The sequence below is a fragment of the Mixophyes fleayi genome, chromosome 6 (genome assembly GCF_038048845.1).
Source record: "Mixophyes fleayi isolate aMixFle1 chromosome 6, aMixFle1.hap1, whole genome shotgun sequence".
Taxonomy (NCBI): domain Eukaryota; kingdom Metazoa; phylum Chordata; class Amphibia; order Anura; family Limnodynastidae; genus Mixophyes; species Mixophyes fleayi.
The window spans coordinates 56,985,745-57,007,073 of NC_134407.1; the positions used below are offsets into that span (position 1 = coordinate 56,985,745).

At 39.6% G+C, this 21,329-nt stretch overlaps 1 protein-coding gene across 2 annotated transcripts in view; it reads right to left on the bottom strand.

Moving 5' to 3' along the window:
• The window catches only part of SEC31B (SEC31 homolog B, COPII component), an 83,966-nt gene that overhangs the window by 46,745 nt on the left and 15,892 nt on the right, over positions 1–21,329 (bottom strand). For both annotated transcript variants that reach the window (XM_075216605.1, XM_075216606.1), the window contains 9 exons: positions 18,091–18,175; positions 17,095–17,218; positions 15,407–15,602; positions 15,013–15,108; positions 13,188–13,328; positions 9,493–9,635; positions 8,957–9,056; positions 5,655–5,816; positions 3,244–3,396 (listed from right to left, as the gene is read on the bottom strand). In XM_075216605.1, coding sequence (XP_075072706.1) covers positions 3,244–3,396; positions 5,655–5,816; positions 8,957–9,056; positions 9,493–9,635; positions 13,188–13,328; positions 15,013–15,108; positions 15,407–15,602; positions 17,095–17,218; positions 18,091–18,169 — 1,194 coding nt within the window. In that variant the 5' untranslated portion in view covers positions 18,170–18,175. The remainder of the gene's footprint in view (positions 1–3,243; positions 3,397–5,654; positions 5,817–8,956; positions 9,057–9,492; positions 9,636–13,187; positions 13,329–15,012; positions 15,109–15,406; positions 15,603–17,094; positions 17,219–18,090; positions 18,176–21,329) is intronic.

Genomic DNA, 21,329 nt, shown 5'->3' on the forward strand with positions numbered 1-21,329 from the left:
GAATAAAAAGGTTACTTGGTTAATAGGCCCTGCCCTCCATTGCAAAAGAGCTTTCCATGCCTCCCTGATAATCGATGTATGCACCTGTGAAGGTGTTTGACTTAATCCGGATGGGACTTTCTGCAATATAAGGTGACCCTGAACTAGAGAGTCTAGAAGCTTTGCTCCCACTACGTACCACAGACTCTGTATCGGACATTGAGGGACGACAACCCACCAGCACTTGAAACTAGCATCTGTAATCACAAATGTCCAATTCCAGATTTCACAGGGACAGCCTTTGTTGAGACTGTTGCCTCTCAGTCACCAGAGAAGCGACCAAAGCCTTCTTGGTGACATAAACGATCTGTTGTCTGGTCAAGTGACAGTACCACTTTTTGAGAGGAGTTTGTTCTTGAATGCTCCTGAATGGGAATCGTACAAACTGCACAACTTTGAATGTCAAGACCATCGTTTCCAGGATTCGAGCCTAAATGCACCAATGTCCATCTTAGATCCAACAGAAACATTACAATTTATTTTAAAGAGGCTATCTTGTTTCCTGGAAGAAAACACCCAATGGTGTGGAGTATCGAATAGTAGACCCAGAAAAATTAGCCTCTGAGTAGGGAGCAGAATGGATTTCTGAAAGTTGATTATCCAACAGTGAGACTCTACTGGTAACGCCCCTGAAGCAAAGCCAGAGACTCTGCCTTGATTAAGAAATCATCCAGATAAGGTAAAAACTTCACCTTCTGGACATCAGTAGAGCAGTCATAAATTTTGTGAACATTCATTGAGCTGTCCTCAGACCAAAAAGAAGAGCTTGAAACTAAAATCTAGGGACTTGCCTGCAAACCTGAGAAGGCATTGTGACCTTCCCAGATTGTAAAACATCCTTGACATCAAAGAAAACTCGCCAGAATCCATATAGCTGATGACAGATCTCAAGGGTTCCATCCTGAACCGATCTTCTTAAACATACAATAGCAAGAAAAAGTATGTGAACCATATGGAACTACCTGAATTTCTGCATAAACTGGTCATGAAATGTGATCTGATCTTCATCTATGTCACAAGAAAAGACAAACGCAATCTGCTTAAACTAGTAACATAAAAATAATATTTGTTTTGATGTCTTTATTGAACGCACCGTGTAAAACATTCACAATGCACGGTGGAACATACGTTTTCTTTCCACAGTAAGTGTTGAGGATCTTGAGGTCTTCTCACAATGCCCTGTCACTTGCTCAGTCCACTGGAAGCTAGATAGTTAAAAAGCAACTGGGTGGAGTTCCAATGAGAGCAATGATATATCCCCAATTCATAATGTCCCTTTTTCAGAAGGTCGAATGAACCACAGACCTTGAAAGTGAACCCGGCGGGATCACACCACAGTTACTACCATGTGGACTGTCTGCCTGCCATACAGACCGATTATCTGAGGACATGGCCAGTGCGAGAGCCCCACACTTTTAATAAATTTACCAGAAGGAAGGAACTTCACTGACCCGCTGCCTGGATAAGGATCTTCTCCAGCTCCAGCCCAAATAAGAGAACCCAAAAGAGCCCTCCTAAACTGTGAATCTGCCCCCATGCCATGATCCAGACAAGTAGAACTTGTGGGAAACCAAAACTCTAGACCCAATAAGATCTGCATCAAAAGCTGCATATCCCAGACGCTTTTTGGAGGTGCACTTTTAAGCCTCCCAGAGATGCCCTGACCCAAACTGAAGTGGAATGGTTCTCAGAGAGGCACCACCCGCTACATGAAAAAACTTAAGAATAGCACTCAGAATAGCAGTGGCCTTATATAAACAGAACAATATTATCATCAACTTCAGGTGAACTATTCCAACATCCATATCCCTCTTGGACAAGGAATAAAAGCGTTTGTAATTTGCTTGTAACCGGAAACTTTCATTCAGGGTTAGTCCATACTTCACAAAGCAAACTATTCAATTGCAGATTAAAAGGAAAATAAAGCAACGGATTCTTCTTCTTCAACAATGTATTGTCAGACTCAGCTGACTCCTCAAAGCATTGGCATTGTATCATCCACACCATACTGTACTGCAGAATCCTTGTCAAACCACAAGTAATACCCAATGTCTTCCTCTGCTAACTCACCTTCTTCTTGCGAGGAGCCCTCGGAGTTAGAACCTCCTCAAGTAGGTAACAAGCAAAGCGCTAACGTTTTTTCCTTTTCTAAAGAAGAGGGAACGTTAATAACCTCGCAGGCTGAGCATAAGGCGTCCGTGCCTGATTGTCCACTGGGCAACTTAGAATGACATTTAAAACAAATATAAAGTCATATAAAAAGGCCCTTCAGTCTTAGATTTGGAACTACCCTCCTTATAGGATATGGGAGATAAAGCAGGGGAAAAACAGGCAGATACAGAGAACACATTCAGGGAAGAAAGTGAACTTGCAATGACCCAGCCGTGTGAAAAAAAACACACACCGACTAACTCATGAATTCCACCTCCACTCTATAATACTTCCCTGCAGTTGGGGACCTCAGAAAAGGAAGAAGCTGGAGCTGATGAACTGTGCCTTCTCTTTTGGCAGGCTTCAGTCAGCATACTGTGACCCAACAAGGAGGAGGTGCTCTGTAGCAGCACCATTGTCCAATGGTGGCAGCGTTGTCTGGTGCTGCCTACGCTGGTAGTGGCTTTGAACCCTACAGAAGACCGTGTTCCAGGAGCAGAAGGTGCCTTCTCATACCACTTTGGGTCACAGGCAGACCTGCGAGGTTGCCCGCATGTACATACAACTGCTGCAGCAGTAATTGTAAAAATCAATTAAATAAATAAAATCAAACTGCTGAAACAGTTACAAAAAGACACCCAATTCCAAAACTGAGGTCTCTGCAGGATGGGGATATAGAGGGAGAAAATATTTGTTCAAGATTATTTAAAGTGACCCCGGAGGATCCTCTATACACCCATGGTATCAGTGTTCCCCAATTTTACGAATGAGTAATAAACAATAGAACAGTCATTTTATAGGGATATTGTGTATTTATCCAACATTTTAAAAAGTGAACTACAGCAATGAAGAAACTGCAGCTAAGGAAATTCAAGTCTAACACTTCACACTTCCACTGGTTCTAATACATGCAAGCAGGTCAAAAGTCAAATGGACAAAATCGTCGTCACTAGTAGTTCCCCGTTTTGCAGGCCCATAATGAACAAGTAACACTGGTTACAAAATAAAAGACATAAATCAAAAACATATGGCTGCATTATTGTGCTGGCTTACCGCAAAGGACACTCCAACAGGTCTTCGAATCCAGCGTGGGGGCTTTTTTAAGGGTGGTATAACGGTGGTTTGTGCAGCCTGCTGTGGCACTTGGAGAGGAGGTAGAGTTTGCCCAATTCCAAATGGATCTAAATTATTAAAGGAGGATGATATCTGAAGAAAAATAAAAACACAGGTTCAAGAACATATAAAAGTAAAGAAAAAATACAAAAACTACAGACTAATACGGATTACTTTTAAAATATTTAAAACAAACCAATATCATATTTAATTATTGCTTACATAGCAATTAACAGAATTATTCTTTTTTTCATAGATATTGGAAAGTTCATAGTAGTAATGATAAAAGGGGGTGCCCGAGCCACGTCAATAAAGGGTATGAGCCTTTGGGCAACACAAATTGATTCTCCGAGATATTTTTAGTTCAATTCATGCAAAGCGTGTTCCTCCCACAAGCTTCCAAAGCCTGCCAACCCTATGCACTTTTTATGTGTTGCGATCCATTGGCTCTCAACAGTACAGTTGGACGAAAGCACAATATTCACCAAAGGCTTAAACACACTTGTACAAGCATCAACCCACTATCCTATCCTATCTTGTCCCCTACATAACCATTGGGGTAAAACAGAGTTGAGCGACCCTTGGAATATAGGATAAAAGACTGCCGGGTAGGGGGAAGGCAACAGGTAATCAGAGACTGGAGGATCTAAGTCCCTGTCTGGCTGATTTTGTTGTGAATGGTTGAACAGCAGGTGACAGCTGGATGCTACAGCACCGGTTCTTTCAGATCAAGGAAGACAGGGTGGGCCTGCAAAAAGCAGAGAGTGTAGGAGCTGGGGCTGCCAATGTACGACATTATATTCGTCAGCTGGACTGACGTTCTACACCATTTGCAACTTTAAGTCCCAGGAGGGGGCTAAAAGCTGGTAATATTACTTGATGTTGTGTGTTTTCCTATGTTAGGGTGTACTGTTACTAATTTTAGGAATTGTGTTAGTTGCTGTGAACTTGCTGTGACCTCATAGTAGTACATTTCTGACTGGCAGGAATGTAAATTTATTGGTGGGTAATAGGAGGCTTGGGGCAGGAATCCACTATCAAAAGATTCACCTTCATTTCTCCAAAATCAGGTTTCATATTTAAAGTGACTGCTAGTTAAAGACAACGAAGCACTCACAATAAGATGGGAAAGTCTTAACACACAGCAATTCAGTCACAGAATAACTGTTGTATTTAAACAAACACTTTAAACAAAGAAAGAGGCGTCACTATGGCTTTTAGTTCCCATCATACCTGGCAAACTTTTATTGTGTGTATTGTAATGGACCACATCCATACAATAGTACAATTATCCCTCAATCATACTAACATTATTTTACTGGAGTTACATTTAAAGTAGATACAGCACATCCAAGTCTAAACTCCTACTGCTTTAAAATCATCCCTTACAATAACCTTTTTGTCACCTAACATGCTGCTATGTTCAGCCTTATGTATGGCTTAAATTAATCCTGAGAGTGAGGGAAGATTGTTCCTGCATTGTGTGCATTGGCAATTGTGTGTGTGAGTTGTTTTATTATATTCCTCAGAGTACGCCTGGTAATGCAATTTTTCACCAAAGTGCAATATCAAGGCCAAGACTCGTAGGCTACCAGCTCCGAGATTAGCTGCAGTATTGCAGTCTTTTTGCAAAGTGGAAATGGCTGTCGTTTCAATAACCTCGCTCTGCTAAATGAAATCTTATTTCTGCACTGCTCCGCAAAACAAGTCACACTGGTGCACCTACTCCATACTTTGCTAGGAACTAATTTACTTTGCCAAAATCCTCCCCTGTACAATTCCCAACTATAAAATATAGTGAAAAGGTCATCCAAATGTGTACACTGCCTTCACTCTTTTCTTAAATATACTAGCATGCATAAAAGTGGGATGTCCTTCTCTGAATAATTATACATGAAGGATAGCAAATCTGTAAATGCAACAGATTGTCAACATGAATATTATACCCTGTTCTTAATCTTCAATTTATTTTACAGTTGGGAATTGATTATCTTCATATTTGAAATGAAATAGTACACGTCTTTGTGCCTCACAGGCTTATGAGAACATTGTTTTAGATGTATGTTTTGAAATAAACTTGTGGATTCTATATGTTTTCCACGGAAAATGGAAATTTATTGTGACACTGTAAGTAAGTGTGTTCCCTGTGCTGTTTTCCTTCTCAAGCTATATCATTATAGCAAGGTTCTTTTTTATCTGGAAACTGTTTCCCCTTAATCTCGGGCAACCACAATATGTACATCATCTTAAAAAAAAACCAAAAAAAAAAACCACAACAATCCAAAATTAATAAAAACATTTATACTATTACATATAAACAAATATTTTTCGAAAAACAATTCAGGACATACCATGTCAGCCTGGCTCCTCTGCTGAGCTTCCAGGCTACCGCCCATGACCGAGTACACACTGATCCAACCATCAAAAGAGGCAGCAGAGAGCACTGAAGGATTACGTGGGCACCACTGGACATCGAAGCACCACTGGCTTTTAATTGGCAGCTCGTACAACACCTGCAACAGCAGGAGATTATAATAAACACAAACTGGTTACTCTGTGTCTGAGATGGTCAATTTACAGCAGAACAGTCAGTTATTCTCACATTTAAGTAAATGTTCAAACTATAAATAATAACAACCACAATATGATTTTAAATGTCAGTGTCTTAAAGTGGGTATGCAACTTGGAGAACTCTTCCACATGCACCACCCTATGTAGAAAATGGGTTACACAAATCCAAGAGCCACATCCCAGTGGGTGATTGCATGTCGGAAGACTCGGTCTGTTTTGTCCTCTCCAATGGAGATGAATAAAGCCCCTAGATTCAGTTCTACTGAAGACGACTGGATGCAAAATTAAAAATAAATACAAAATAAAGCATACACTCTATGGGGCGTATTCAATTGTCGACGGAAACGCAGAAAATCCCGCGGTCCGTGCACGATTACCGTTATTACGGTAATCGTGCGTGGAAAAACAGTTAATACGGTAATTTACTCGCTGGATTTCATCTTGCAGCTCCCTGAGCCGCGAGCTGAAATCCAGCTACAAATTACCGCATTAACTGTAGTTGTTTTTCCGCGGCGCGGAAAAACAATAATTGAATATGCCCCATTATGTAGCAAATACGATTCAGTGAAACTACATAACTTCATAGGCCTTTTGGTGTATTTCCCACACAGCTTCAGCATCCCCAGCTGTAAAACTTCACTTTTATTTCAATACATTAAAACAAGTCCCATTAAAACAAGAGAAACACTGCTCAAGAGATGCTTGTCTCACAGACGTATATAAGGGGGCTAATCAAGTAACTACTATAGTTAAGCAATAAAGTAAAAAAAATAGACGTCTAATAAAATATTCCACAAACTCACCCATATTCAACATGTACCATTACAGAACTAGCACAAAAGGGGGAAATTATAATACACAATGTATATCTGTATTCATCATACACTAACTCCTCAATTATCTACTGGTTTTAAATCATGAACCCATAAACAACTCCCATTTACTTAGTATATATTCAATACAATACACTATAATTTACCTAATTCTTTTACGTTTTTTTAACCCCATAAAATAAATTTACATTCGGATAATGCCCCTAAATAAACTGGAAACATTTTTTTGGGGCTTCCCTGTTTCAATCAAGTTGATATGTTCCTATAATCTACCCTTTACTCTCTGATCATTCTCCCCACACACTGAGTCATTAAGTAAAGTAAGGAAGAAAAAAAAAAAAAAACGTGTAAATGTTCTCCAGGACAAACCATGTTACATACAATGCAAGGGGTGCAAATGAATATATTATTTTGCACATAAGTTAAATACTGGCTGTTTTTTCATGTAGCACACAAATACTTGATCGCTTTATTTTTACACTGAAATTTAAAGTTGATCTAGGACATGTCCTACTCCAACTATAAATCATAGTTGCCTACACTCTTGGAATGTCCGGGAGACTCCCGACTTTTTGGGAGTTCCCTCGGACTCCCGAGAGAGCAGGCAAAAATCCCGGATCCAGCTCTCGCAGTTGTTGAATATGGTGGGGGCGGGGCTAAACGCACTATGGTGGTCCCGCCCCCTACTGCGATTGGCTAAAATTGGCTAAGATTGACAAGGGCGGAGCCTACGGCGCACCACGCATGGCCACGCCCCCCTCGACAGCCCCCCCCCCTCCCAGACAGCTGCCTTCAAAAGTAGGCAAGTATGCTATAAATCTGTCCCCAAATTTTAAATTAACCCCCACTCCAATGTAACACGGTTTTGCCCAGTTGCAAAGTTACTCCTTTTTTATGTTTTCCTCTCCTTAATGACTCAGGCCCAATTTGTTTTTAGTACCACAGTAAACTTAATTTGATAACGTTTACCTGGAGTATTGGACATAATATACTAAGCAGTAAGTAAACATATTTACCACCATTAAACATGGTTGCATTTATACATTCCTATTGCAGATAACCAAGTTATTTACTCTTGTGATTATATGAGATATGCTACAAGACAAATAAGGAGTATCTTTTATTATATGCTTAAATCCTGTAAAAGCACAGATGATAACTTATAGTAAACAAGTCCTCATGGTAAAAAATTTTAGGTACATACTTCAGCAGAGTTAAAACTATGTACTAAAAAATACTATACTTTATATTAAATATGCAGGCTCTAATACAATATGCATAAAAAGAAAAAAAACATTATTTTTAATGTATTTTAATGTCCCCTTTCATGCATCTTCCATTACATTATTATATTATTTAATATGGAGTTTGTGGAATGTTAATAATTTAATCCCCCTATATATTTTATGTCTGTGGGAATAGTTATGTGTCCAAAACAGAGAGTTCAAGAGTTTCTCCACATTTATCTAGTACACTTCATGAACTAAATCGTTCGTTTTCATGATCCGAAATAAAAGTAAAGTTTTATAGCCGAGGGACGCTGAGGATGTGTGTGTGGAATAATAGAAATGTCCTATGAACGTTCTCATAAACCAATTTACTACATTATATATTATACATGGTCTTTGCAAGTTAGCGGCATCTTTATTTAACATTCGCCACAACATAACTTTTGCCAACACAGTGTATTTAATATTGTACTGATGAAATATGGTACTACTGTTTTGCTTGTTTATGTAAGGGGACTGAATGCACCTGGAGTCCTTATAATGCAATGTAGCTCCCACTTTCAAGCAATGGAGAAAGGGGTCACTGGGAGAGGTAGGGAGTGACCCCTCCTTTTTATTACATCAAGAAAGTATATGAGTATATGAGAAAGAGAGAAGGTCTACCAAAACTGGGCTTTACCTTTATAGGTCAAGTTAAATAATTATGTAACATTGAGAAGAGAGTGGCATAATGACCTTCCCCCAATACTAACAGGGGCATATTCAATTGGGCGTGTTACTACCGAAAGTAACACGGCCTGCGCACTAATACCAATCTGGGTTAAATTTATCGTATGAACGGTAATAGGTTTAACGCTGTGCTACTCTGGGGGGTGTTGAACTCCTCCCAAAAGAAAGCAAATAATACAAAGGAAAATCTGCTTTATATGACCCATACATATTGATGTTCTTACACTAGGACGCCATTTACGTACACATTAGAACGAGTATTTCTGTATATGCAAAACAAATACAACTAACCTCACTTGTGCTTGGATTCCAGCATAGTATACGGTGATCTTTAGAACTACTAAGAAGTAAATCTGGGTCATCTCTGCTCCAGGAAATTGATAGAATACCCCTGTACACAGAAAACATGAGGCTATTACAAATGCTCCATTAAACAATTGTAATTACATTCCACATTTTATGTGAAGCAAACAAAGAACAGATAACTCATTACATGTTCTCAAACATTACGGGTGCAGTTATCTACTTGTAATCAGGATGGTGACTGCACAAACAGTAACAAAGGCATCAAAATAATTATGGATATTTAATGCAAGTCCTTCCTTACCACCTAAACCACTCCACTGGAGAAGAGAGAGAACCACAAATTATATATAAATTATTTCTAAATACAAATTCTTCAGGAAGAAGTACAATATTGTCTCCTGCTTCACATCCTGTGTTATTAGGTAGTGTTTAGTGGACCTATGTCACAGAAATGAAAGCACACACAGGTGCTTGACTGTCAGGAGCAGAGGACTCGTCTCTGGTTCACATTCCAGCTCTACCTGGTGTGATTCTCCAGCATTTTCAGAGGGGAACTGGCAAAGCGCAAATCCCAAACTTGAATGACAGGTAGGCGGTCATCTTCAGATGAGAGGACAAGCTGAGTGGCGATCTCCGGGTGCCATAACATCCCTGAGCAGTGCATCTGGAAAGAAAACATGAATTTAAGAAAGACATATTTTGAGACCTAAGCACATTAAGAGAACAGCACCAAATTATTCTGAAAATCAGGGCAAAAAAAGCAATTGCGGGGAAATCACGCTGTCTCTTCCGAAAGAATTCTAAAATAATATGATATTCACAGTTATTTACACTATGTTATGAATTATTTGTTATGTTCACTGAAATGCTAAAAATTTGTCATTTTATCATTATCAATCAGTAATTGTATTGCTGCCTATTGGTTACTGTGTGAAAAAGTAAAAACAAAAATTAAATTAAATCATTTATTTCCCTATTAACCAATTTTTAATAACAGGCAGCTCTGAATGTGTGTTTAGGTTGGATGCTAGGAAGGACGTAGGAATTCTAATTGTCAGTGCTTATTTCTTTGGAAAGTTTGTGTTCATTATTCCAATGTGGATTTTTTACATGTATAATGAGATAATAATACCATAAAAAATAGAAAACTCCATATAAATTGATGTTTATCCTGTTTTTATTTTAAACAACGGAGAGGGAATTGGACATTATCACAGGGGAGAGAGGATCATAGGAGAAAGGACAGGGTGCGAGGAGGGATTGGATGGTGTCATTAGCCAAGGGTTGAGAGGGTGGGAGAGGCCTACATACCATTTAATGACAACACTACTTACCTAACTGCAGTGCCACAGCAAAGCTAGTGAGCAGGCTCTGCGAGCTGAAGCAAGCTGTAGGCAAGCATGAATGCCTTAAACAGCCCACTGCTCAGATAATATTTGATCAATCACATCAGTCCCTGCCCTGCTGGAGCTTACAGGCTAAATTCTCTACCACACAAGCGCGCACACATACGCGCTATGGTTCATTGTTTGTAAGTAGCCAATTAACTGAACAATATGTTTTTGGATTGTGGGAAGGAACCAGAGCACTCAGAAGAAGCTCGCACAAAAACAGAACAGGCTCCAACCAGACAGGGTCCTGGTCAGAATTGAACCCATTGCCCCAGCACTTTGAGGCAATAGAGCTAACCCCGGTGCCAGCATGTTTCTCTTGTCTAATGACAATGGCAGCGTGGATTCTCTGGTATGTCAAAGTCTGAGCCAGTAGAGGATAGTGATACATTAACCACCACTTCTGATTCTATGAGGAAACTCCCATGACCAGCACTAGCAGTAGGGCACACAGGAATTCGGATCAGGATGCTAGTGACAGCAGTGCATTCCTAAATATTAGCAGTGGTTTGCAGGGAAGAGAGCTGCATTAGGCAAGCACTAGCAGTGGGGTGGGAGAAGGAAAAAAATCATGATATGAAAAGTTAATATGCTTTTTTGCACTTCAATAGTAACACCCTCTGCTTACCAAGAAGTACCCAAAGACATGACTGCCTGTATAAACACAATCCATTTTTCATTGACAAAAACCTCATTAATTTAATAGACAGACTAGAAAGTAAAAAGTTATAACCTAGGTAGGTTTGTCAGCTACAGTGTAAAGATGTGAGAACGCACTGGCTACACCTATGCTTATTAGGTGTATATATGAAGAACAGTCAACTAAAGCAACATGAGTGCCCATTTTATGGGCACAAATGGACAAAAAAGTCTGGGACCTCATTTACCAGACGGTTACATGGACATTTAAATACAAGTGTTCCACTTTTTAAACTCCTCTAAGAGCTGAAGGTCCCAGAGCCGGGAGGGGGTGAGGTGGCGTCAGGATGAGCGCACCTGTATGAATGAACACACCAGGCAGAGAGATGACAGCTGCACTTCTACCTGAGGTTTAATACTATGAATGTCGTCATGCCAGTCACTAATATAGGTATATGGATCAGAGGTGGGAGAAGCTGTAAACAGAAGGAACTAGATCAATGTACTTTATTGAAGTAATAAAATGACACTTATGTCTGTAAAGCGATAAAACAACACATCACTAAGAACAGAACTGGCTACATACTCAAGTGCTCCTCAAAACTACACAATTTGGGTTCTCCTTCTACAGACAATCAGGAAACATTTCAGTGCCGATTTCTACATAAAGGAAATTCTTAATAGAGCTAATTAAGTTAAGGCATTCTACCTCACGTGAAAGTGTTCATCCATAGAGTCTGTCCACATCTTTTTGGTCAATTAAAAAGGGGGAGCAATCTGGCCTCTGTAGCCAATTATTGCTGACTATAAAATATAAGGATAAAAGGGAAATGTATATGCTTGTGCAGTGTGCCAGTGGTGGTCTGTGGGACAGCAGAAGGGACACAGAAACCACCATGTATGAGTGTCATGCGTCCACGTGTGTGCAATGAGGTTATTGCGCAGACATGATCGCATGGTATTCCAGAGCACAGCACTCCTGTCTCTCGCCCCTGACAACATGCTCTCTACACTCACCCTTACCACAATCACAGAAAACAACTAAGCACATACAACACACAAAGAGAGGAGCCAGTAACATAGCAACAAAGAAACACACATAACTATCAGAAAGCAGCAACACACAAAAGGGAGAGACAAGACTCATAAGAGTCAGAGAAGCGTCACAAAGAGAGAAGCCTGCCCTGTCTGACACAACCAAGGAATAAATACAAGGATTGCCGCATACAGGCAAAGATTGCTGCATTGCGACTGAGTTATCTATAGTAAATAAATACAGTATTGTTATAGAGAATCTGTTACAGTTAGCGGAGAGGATTGTGTATTACTAAGTGGTAAAGAGACTGGAACTTGCACAGTGAAAATAGCAGAAGGAAAGGTGTGAATGGGGTGCAAGGAGTTAACAAGACGATCTAAGAACATCATCAAAAATAGTGAGAGGACATAACACCATAATTACCCTCCTATTTCAGTCCCTGTAATCGAGATAAATAGAATACATTTTGGGATATATTTATGCAGTAGCACTAGTCACAATCATTTGGTGAAATCAAAGAATAATTTAGTTATTTCGTATTTTTCATTTATATGGAGGTGGAAAAAGGGAAAAGTTGATAATATATTTTATCAAAAGAAAATGCTACTTGTCCCAAAAACAATATCGGGTTGGGTAATGTAATAAATAAAACATACACAGCAAAATGAAATCATGAGCAAATCAAAATAGAAGTGTGTGATCTTTTTAAAACTATAAAAATACCACATATATACTATGCAATAAAAAAAGGAAAAAAACAAACCGGTGATGAAGTGGTTAACGAACTATTCCCAATAATATTTGTTAAGTTTGGTAATTTGGCCACACCCACTTTATTTTAAGCTAATACACATGTAATAACTTTGTGAATTCCACTCATTGTTTTTGTCATCTGTGGAAAATGTGACAAGAAACAAACAACATAAAAATAATGGAGATTCACACACGACTGCCTAATTGAATCTGTTCTACAATTACCTACATTATAGTTATTATAAGTTAAATAGTTTTACTATACTGAATACCAACAGATATATGCCACACACTAGCCTTGGATCATTATGGAGAGAAAAATCTAAACACATCACCCAGCTTAGGCTCTATTAAAGCGGTAAATCAGAAGTTATACAAACGCTTGTTATGTACTCACTCTATTGCTGTGATCACTGACTTTAATTACAGGCTCGTTCTTGCGGAGATCCCAGACCACAGCTTTACCACTAGGATGAGCAGAGGATAAGATGTGCTGAACTTGCTGGTTCCAAGAAATGGCGGTGATGTCTTCTAGAGGCTGCGGATTTTAAAAATATATCTATATTACACACTATGGAGCTCATTTACATTTAAATGTTGACAACTATCGGCAGCAGTAGCTAGCCTGTTCCGATTGGCTGATGGCATCCTGACATTTTCATTTGGACTACTGCAGGAAACAAAATCTTAATTTGATTTTTAAAGGAGAAAACAAGAGATGTTATTTAATTTAAATGAATATTTTACAACCAACACTGCCAAGCTTTCTCTACACTATGCTATTGAAGAGTGTAAGCATACACATGTGCACGTATGACATATGCCTGTACAAATGCAGCTGTTTTTGAGTTGATCATCATCAACATTCATTTATATAGCGCCAGCAAATTCCGTAGCGCTTTACATTTGGGAACTAACATTAATAAAACAATACTGGGCAATACATACAGACAGAGAAGCAAGAGAACCCTACTCGCAAGCTTACAATCTATATGACAATGTGAGTTTGAAACACAAGGGCATGTGCTACATCATACTGCACAATGGACCAGCTAGAATGCAAAGGTAAAAGTATTGAGTGGGCTGTGTGTGTTGCAATGTTGGTCAGAGGGTTGTTGTCTTGTGTTAGTTGTGTAGAGGGTGGTAATAGGATAACCTAGGGAGATGAAGATGGTGGTTGAGGAATATCATAAGCTTGCCTGAAGAGGTGGGTTTTCAGAGAATGCTTGAAGGTTTGAAGACTAGAGGAAAGTCTTACTGTGCGAGGGAGGGAATTCCACAAAGTGGGTGCAGCCCGAAAAATGTCCTGTAACCAAGAATGGGAGGATGTGATGAGAGTGGAAGAGAGACGCAGATCTTGTGCAGAACGGAGGTGTCGAGTAGGGAGATATATTGAGATAAGTGAGAAGATGTATGTTGGTGCAATTTTGTCGACGGCCTTGTATGTTAGTAGAAGAATTTTATATTGGATTTGTTTGTGTCCAAAGGAACATAGGCAATTAAATAATCTTTGTGGTGCCTCTTTTTGTTATATACATTCTGAAAGCATATGCGACCACCTCTAGATGAGCACCTATATGGGTACTAACAAAGATGAACTGCATCGTTTTTGCATTGCAAGTCATTTACTTTTTTGTTTCTTTAAGAAGGAAAAGAATTGAAATGTGCATTGCGAGTAGGAGAATACAGAAATTGACTGCACTGAAACATGTATAGGTCCAGTGATCTTAACGCTTTGCAGTGTCAGCTAAATAGTACACTACATGTATAAGTCACATCGCCATTGTTATTTTCCTCTGGAATAAGCCTTTGCTAGTTGTGTGGCCTGTGAGGTCCCTAGTAGCGTGACTGACAAGTACATGAAAATGCTTCTTACTTAATGTCCTTGGAGTTTAAACAATACATTTACATATGTACAGGGCATACACAAGGTAATCTCAACAAGACACTTAAATTAATTATTTTATGTATCCATCAATGGCATAACAAAGCTTCCTTTTCGTTTGGCAGAAATGTACGAGGATGAAACTTACTGATTCCAATTACTCCACACCCCTTTTATTAGCAGACAGGAGCAGCGTCATTTACACACGCCTGTTCTCAGGCAAATTACCATGGCCCAAGTGCTGGTTATGGAATCACATTTGACAATCTGCTGGGTAACCAGCTTTAATCTCCCCTTCATGGTTCCATATGTACTTTGTGCATTTCTTACTGCTTACCTGGGATTTTGCTCCTGGGGTCATTGGCACATTGAAATTATTCAGGTCCCATATGAAAACCTCAGAATCATTGGCACCAGAAGCCAAGAGATTGTTCTGTAATTGGTAATTATATGGATGGTTAGCAGAATGACTGACACATCGCTGGTTCCTTAATACTGTCAATTCTATGTAGAAGTAAATACATCTTCATTGTTAAATCTTCACAGTAACAAAGAAACGGCAATAACGGAACCATGTAATTGATCCAGCTACTATATATAGCCGGGCAGCTGTAATTCAGTTTAAATGCTTCATAATACATGCAGTTGAATCAATACAGTGAACTATTAATATTAATGAACCCAAACAGCAACAATAAGACTACTGATATGCAAGGATAGGCCAGCAGTACCTGAAATGGGTTTAGGTCAAGTGCTCGGACAGGCCCGGTATGTTTGTCATTCTTTGTGATAACTGGTTCTTTTCCGGATTCCAGAATTTGGGAGGCACTGTACAGTGTTATCTCTCCATTGTCTCCTCCACCTACAATTACTCCAGAAGTGCCAGCTAGACCTCCTTCAAAGCTGCCCCATATTATCTTGTGAAATCTGCAGGAATATGTCATATAGAATTGATGAAATTAAAGAGGACAAATACATCAATTTTAAATCCAAATTAAAATCATTTTAGAACACCACTCATGTTAGGTAATCATATAGAAATTTAGGGAATCTGCTGACATGACAACTGCTGAGGATTCCTCTAGATTTCCATAATATCATCATCATCACCATTTTTTTTATATAGCGCCACTAATTCTGCAGCGCTGTACAGAGAACTCTCACATCAGTCCCTGCCCCATTGGAGCTTACAGTCTAAATTCCCTAACACACACACACACACACACACACACACACACTAGGGTCAATTTGTTAGCAGCCAATTAACCTACCAGTAGATTTTTGGACTGTGGGAGGAATCCAGAGCACCCGGAGGAAACCTACTCAAACACGGGGAGAACATGCCAACTCCACACATATAAGGCCATGGTCGGGAATTGAACTCATGACTCCAGTGCTGTGAGGCAGAAGTGCTAACCACTTAGCCACCATACTGCCCTATCCAGACAATTACCAAAATAATCAGGATTTCGGACAGAGTATCAATATTTGTAACCAAAAATGGCAAAACTGGATATAGTGGTTTTCTAGTAATAAAAATGGCTTCATCCACCTTGAAATATTTTTTTCAACTACCTATTCCCAAGCTATACTCACTTTAAAACACAATTCACGGTAAGCCACAATCAGTGCAGAGGTTGAACTTATCTTAGTACCTGGCTGTAAGCGGGTATTCTCACAGCATTTGATAAAGTTCTATCTGTCCTCACATACCTGGCTGATTATATTGGGCTACTTACATTGTGATAACAAGTCACAGTACATGTTATATGGCAATGTGCTATGCCATCCAAAAACATACTGGTAGGTTAATTGGCTGCTATCAAAACTGACCTTAGTCTCTCTGTGCGTGTCTATATTAGGGGATTTAGACTGTAAGCTCCAATGGGGCAGGGACCGATGTGAATGAGTTCTCTGTACAGCGCTGCGGAATTAGTGGTGCTATATAAATAGCTGATGATGATGATCAGCTATTGGTGGCAGTATAGCCAGAGCCCGAAAGCTCCATCAAATGCTGAAACAAATCAGCTTACCACCAGGAGCACGGATGTGTAGGAGCACGCAGCAGCCAGAGCTAGACAGTGGTTATAAAATGACGGGTGACGATTAAAATAAAGTACTAGTAAGTAAAGGACTGTGGAACATGGAAGTAGAAGTCTTTTAATAGAACAGAATTTTGCAAATAGTTATTCAAGCACTAAACAGGAGGAAAATATTAACGTAATACTGTATTACATTTAGCGTCATTTAGATATTGAAGTTAATCATACACACATCTGTCATAAGACAGAGATAAAGACAAGATATTTATAATGTTAAGGGTGTGTTTAATACAGCACATAACAAAAATACTGAACTTTTATTTATAAAGTGGTAGGTAATCCCAATGAGATACCAATTACCATGTATTCCCGCATACCTGCTGGATGCTGGGTAGACACCTTTTCTTTTCATGTCCGGATGGGGGTCCCCAAAGTCCACCTCAAATATCTCAAGGGCCGCACTGGTGTTAAAGGAGGCATCAAGCTGTTGTGCAGACGTACCTAAGAGAAGATAAGAGCATGCAGAGTTTAGGACCAAGTCAATTTCATATTAAGGTTTAACAACATTGAAGTGGAAAAACATTTAGACATTTAGCTGTAAGACCATTAGATTCTGCAATTAAAATAGTGGTTTTAAAAGTGACCAAGTAATTTACACATACTGACTACTTTATGGGTAATGGAATCAGATTAAAAATAACGTTATGCCTTCACTTAGTGATTCCATAAGAGAACAGAGCTTGCACATGGAGAAACAACAATTACTACTCAAAGGGGGGTATTCAATTGTTAGCGTGTTCACTAAAATACTCGCGCTCGAAAAATATTACCGTTAATACGGTAATCTGCGCGTAAATACCGTTAATACGGTAATTTACTCGCTGGATTTCAGCTCGCAGCTCAGGGAGCTGAAATCCAGCGAGATATTACCGTATTAATCGTAATGTTTTTAGAGCGCGGGTATTTTAGCGAACTCGCTAACAATTGAATACCCCCCAAAGAATAAAAAAACATTTTGGGGGAGATTCAATAGAGCGCGAGGTGCCGCTGTAGATAACCTCAATGTTCAGATGCGCATATTGCCAGGCATTGCGGTAGGAATCTCAGCTCATTTTCTGCGCACCTCAATGGGATCTGAGATTTAAACATCAGCAAAATGCATCTCCGTGGACTTTCCGGAGACACCTCCAGCCGAATAAATTAAATCAGATTTTTCACTGTCAGTGTAATATTACAAAGTATACTATTTCCCTGTAAGACCTGATTGTAGGTCAAAGGTTACAAAGCAGGTAGTACAGTGTGGAGGCTTATAAAATTGAAGACAACTTTTTTTTTCTGCTGTAATTAAAAAAAACAAAATAAAACAAGATTACCTGTTGCTAAATAAATTGGGTGTTGTTTGGCTGGGCTCCAGGCTTGGACAGCAGATCGTTCAATTTCTTTCAGCTTCATCTTCCGCTGTATAACATACATAAAGTGTTGATTACAAAAGATACAATAGCAATACAAACAAATAATATATATTTATACATACTACAAAGCTTGGTCTTGAATATTAAGGGAGACTAATTATACATATATTTATTGAAATGCATTGTTAGCAGATGAGCACTTACAACTAAAAACTGCAGAGAGGAGTTGAACAGTTCAAACAGTGGCGCACTCTTCCATTGTTATTGTTCAACAAACATTCCCCTACCCCTAATTAGCAGTGGAGGACATTGCAAAGTTTTGTGAAGCTGATTTTGTCTAGCATGGTAATTAATAATCTTGTAACAACGACATGTGTACCCACTAGATGTGCTATGGCTAGAAATTTGAAAAGAGCTTTGTCAAGACAACCATTTTGAAGGATTCTGGCACTATCCTTTTGCAAAGCAGACTTCTAAGAATGCATTTCAAAGCCATTTTGAGTATGAACCTGTCCAGTGCATTTGAACCGCCTATCAGACGTGTAGCATTTGTGTGTGTTTTCCCCCCTTTTTTTTTTCAGGTAAACGCAACACCAGTGTATAACCAACCCTAATGAGTATATGGTATACTAACATGTAGACTCTTTAAACAGAATAATGTTATTTAAAACTAGTAGTGACAACATGCATGGTCCTCCACCCCCTGTAGGGGGCGCACAGAGAAAGGACAGAGAGCATAATGCGCTACCTCCTCCTCCGTTTATGCAGCGTGACCTACTTGCTCTGTGCAGAATAGGTCACATGACGCAGCTTTGGTCCCAGTGTGTGTCTACATTTCTGCATAGGTCTGCATGTGTGGAATGAGATTACTGAAAATTAGACAAAGGAATGAAGAAGGCGCTAATTTAGGGGCATTCCATGTTGTGTAAAGGACACACTGCCATTAATACTCGGTATTCTAACTGAAAAACAGATATTTTATTGAAAGGGATGGTACTAAAATAGTAGGAGGTTGAACTTGTGCACTTAATGTAACCTTTACACTATTGCACCACGTTTGTAGCTTCTGAAAGAGTCTCTGAAGAGTAGACTAATAGCTAGATTTACTAAGCTGCGGGTTTGAGAAAGTGGGGATGTTGCCTATAGCAACCAATCAGATTCTAGCTTTCATTTATTTAGTACCTTCTACATAATGACAGCTAGAATCTGATTGGTTGCTATAGGCAACATCTCCACTTTTTCAAACCCGCAGCTTAGTAAATCTAGCCCTAAGACTTCACTTTGATGTGTGCTGTGCTGAGCATACATTTTTAAGGATGCAAAATCAAGGCAATTTGCAGTATGCATCACGTGTGCTTCCTATAAGAGACGCTGTGTGTATATAAAAGTAAGTTTCAGTTATACAGTAATTTGAACCCTCTTTCAAATTTGTTTTTACATATCGGGAATTAACAAGCATTTAGCCCTCACAAAGTCCTAACATTTGTTAAATCCATCTCATATGAGCAAAAAATCCATAGCAGATTTGGCTCTCTCATTATTTATTCCACATAAAGAAGCCATGTGTGAAAAAGTAAGTGCAGTCCATGATTTAGTGACTTGCAGAACGACCTTTAGCAGTAACAATTAGTAATCAGCTTCTGTATGATTTTATCAGTCCACTTCTCCTTACAACATTTGCTTCAGCTCATTGATGTTTAAGGGCATTTGTTTATGCACAGCTTTTTTAAGATCCACAACATTGAGCATTGAGGTCAGCACGGTGGCTTAGTGGTTAGCACTTCTGCCTTACAGCACTGGGGTCATGAGTTCGACAATGGCCTTACCTGTGAGGAGTTTGTATGTTCTCCTCGTGTTTGCGTTGTTTTCTTCTGGGTGCTCCGGTTTCCTCCCACACTCCAAAAACATACTAGTATGTTAATTGGCTGCTAACAAATTGACCCTAGTGTGTGTGTGTGTGTGTGTGTGTGTGTGTGTGTGTGTGTGTGTGTGTGTGTGTGTGTGTGTGTGTGTTAGAGAATTTAGACTGTAAGTCCCAATGGGGCAGGGACTGATGTGAGCGAGTTCTCTGTACAGCGCTGCGGAATTAGTGGCGCTATATAAATAAATGGTAATAATAATAATGCTTTTCTTTTTTCAGCCATTGAGATGTAGATTTGCTGGTGTGCTTAGGACCATTGTCCTATTCCATGATCCAATTTTGGCCAAGCTCCCACCACCACTGTGCTTGTGGGTTGTCAACGGATTTCACCATGCTTTATACAGATTTTTTCGGGTTGTCAGCAACTAGAAACCACTGACTACTCCTACTGGTGTCGCCTGTCTGAGCCAGCCACTCATCGATTGATGGTGACAAATGTGCAACCACGAAGTGTCCCTAGTTCTACGTAACTGCTGCCACCACCAGGCTCCCTCACCAACATGCTCACACATGTTGGGCAATGTTTAGCAGCTGCATTACCTCTTTGCTAGTTGCTCTGGCTGAATCCTTCCTGACCAATTTGTAGGCAGTGCTTGGTTTTCTGGAACTCCCATGATGCCACTCTCCCACAGAGTTCATTAGAACCTTTGCCAGAGTAGCTGGGAGGGTCCCTGTGCTTCTGCTTTCCGTTCCATCGAAACACAGAAACTGAACACAGCCAGCCCCTCTCAGTGGCAAATATACCCAGCCATCTAGGTTGATGGATAACACAGACAAGGAGGCAAGAAAGAGATAATAACCTATTTATCAAATGTGTACACAGAAGGGGGGGGGGGGGGGGGAGCGCTCATATTTACATTTTAGAACAGATAGCAAGTGGGAAGGTAGATTGTAGAGGGTGAGAAAGGCAATCCATGTGTACTGGACTAGCTGTGATTGTACTGCAGAAATCTTTATAGTTTATTTACAGATCACAGTCCGCTTAAATTGTGAAAGAGTGAAATTAAAGAGAGTGAAGAGAAGACAATCAGTGACTATTGGTAGTAGTACTAGTATATTACTAAACTAATTAGGAGCGGACAGAAAAAAACATTTCTTGATTTTAAAATAGAAAGTGTTAGAAAGTAAAAGATATTTTGTGATGGGCAGTAAGTATATCACATAAACATGAACTGAAGCAAGAGGTAGTAGCCAGGTGGAATTCCACAATATACATGTTTCAGCAACTGGAGGAAGAGCAACAAGCCATACACATCAAGCCACCAGATAGGGAGAGGGG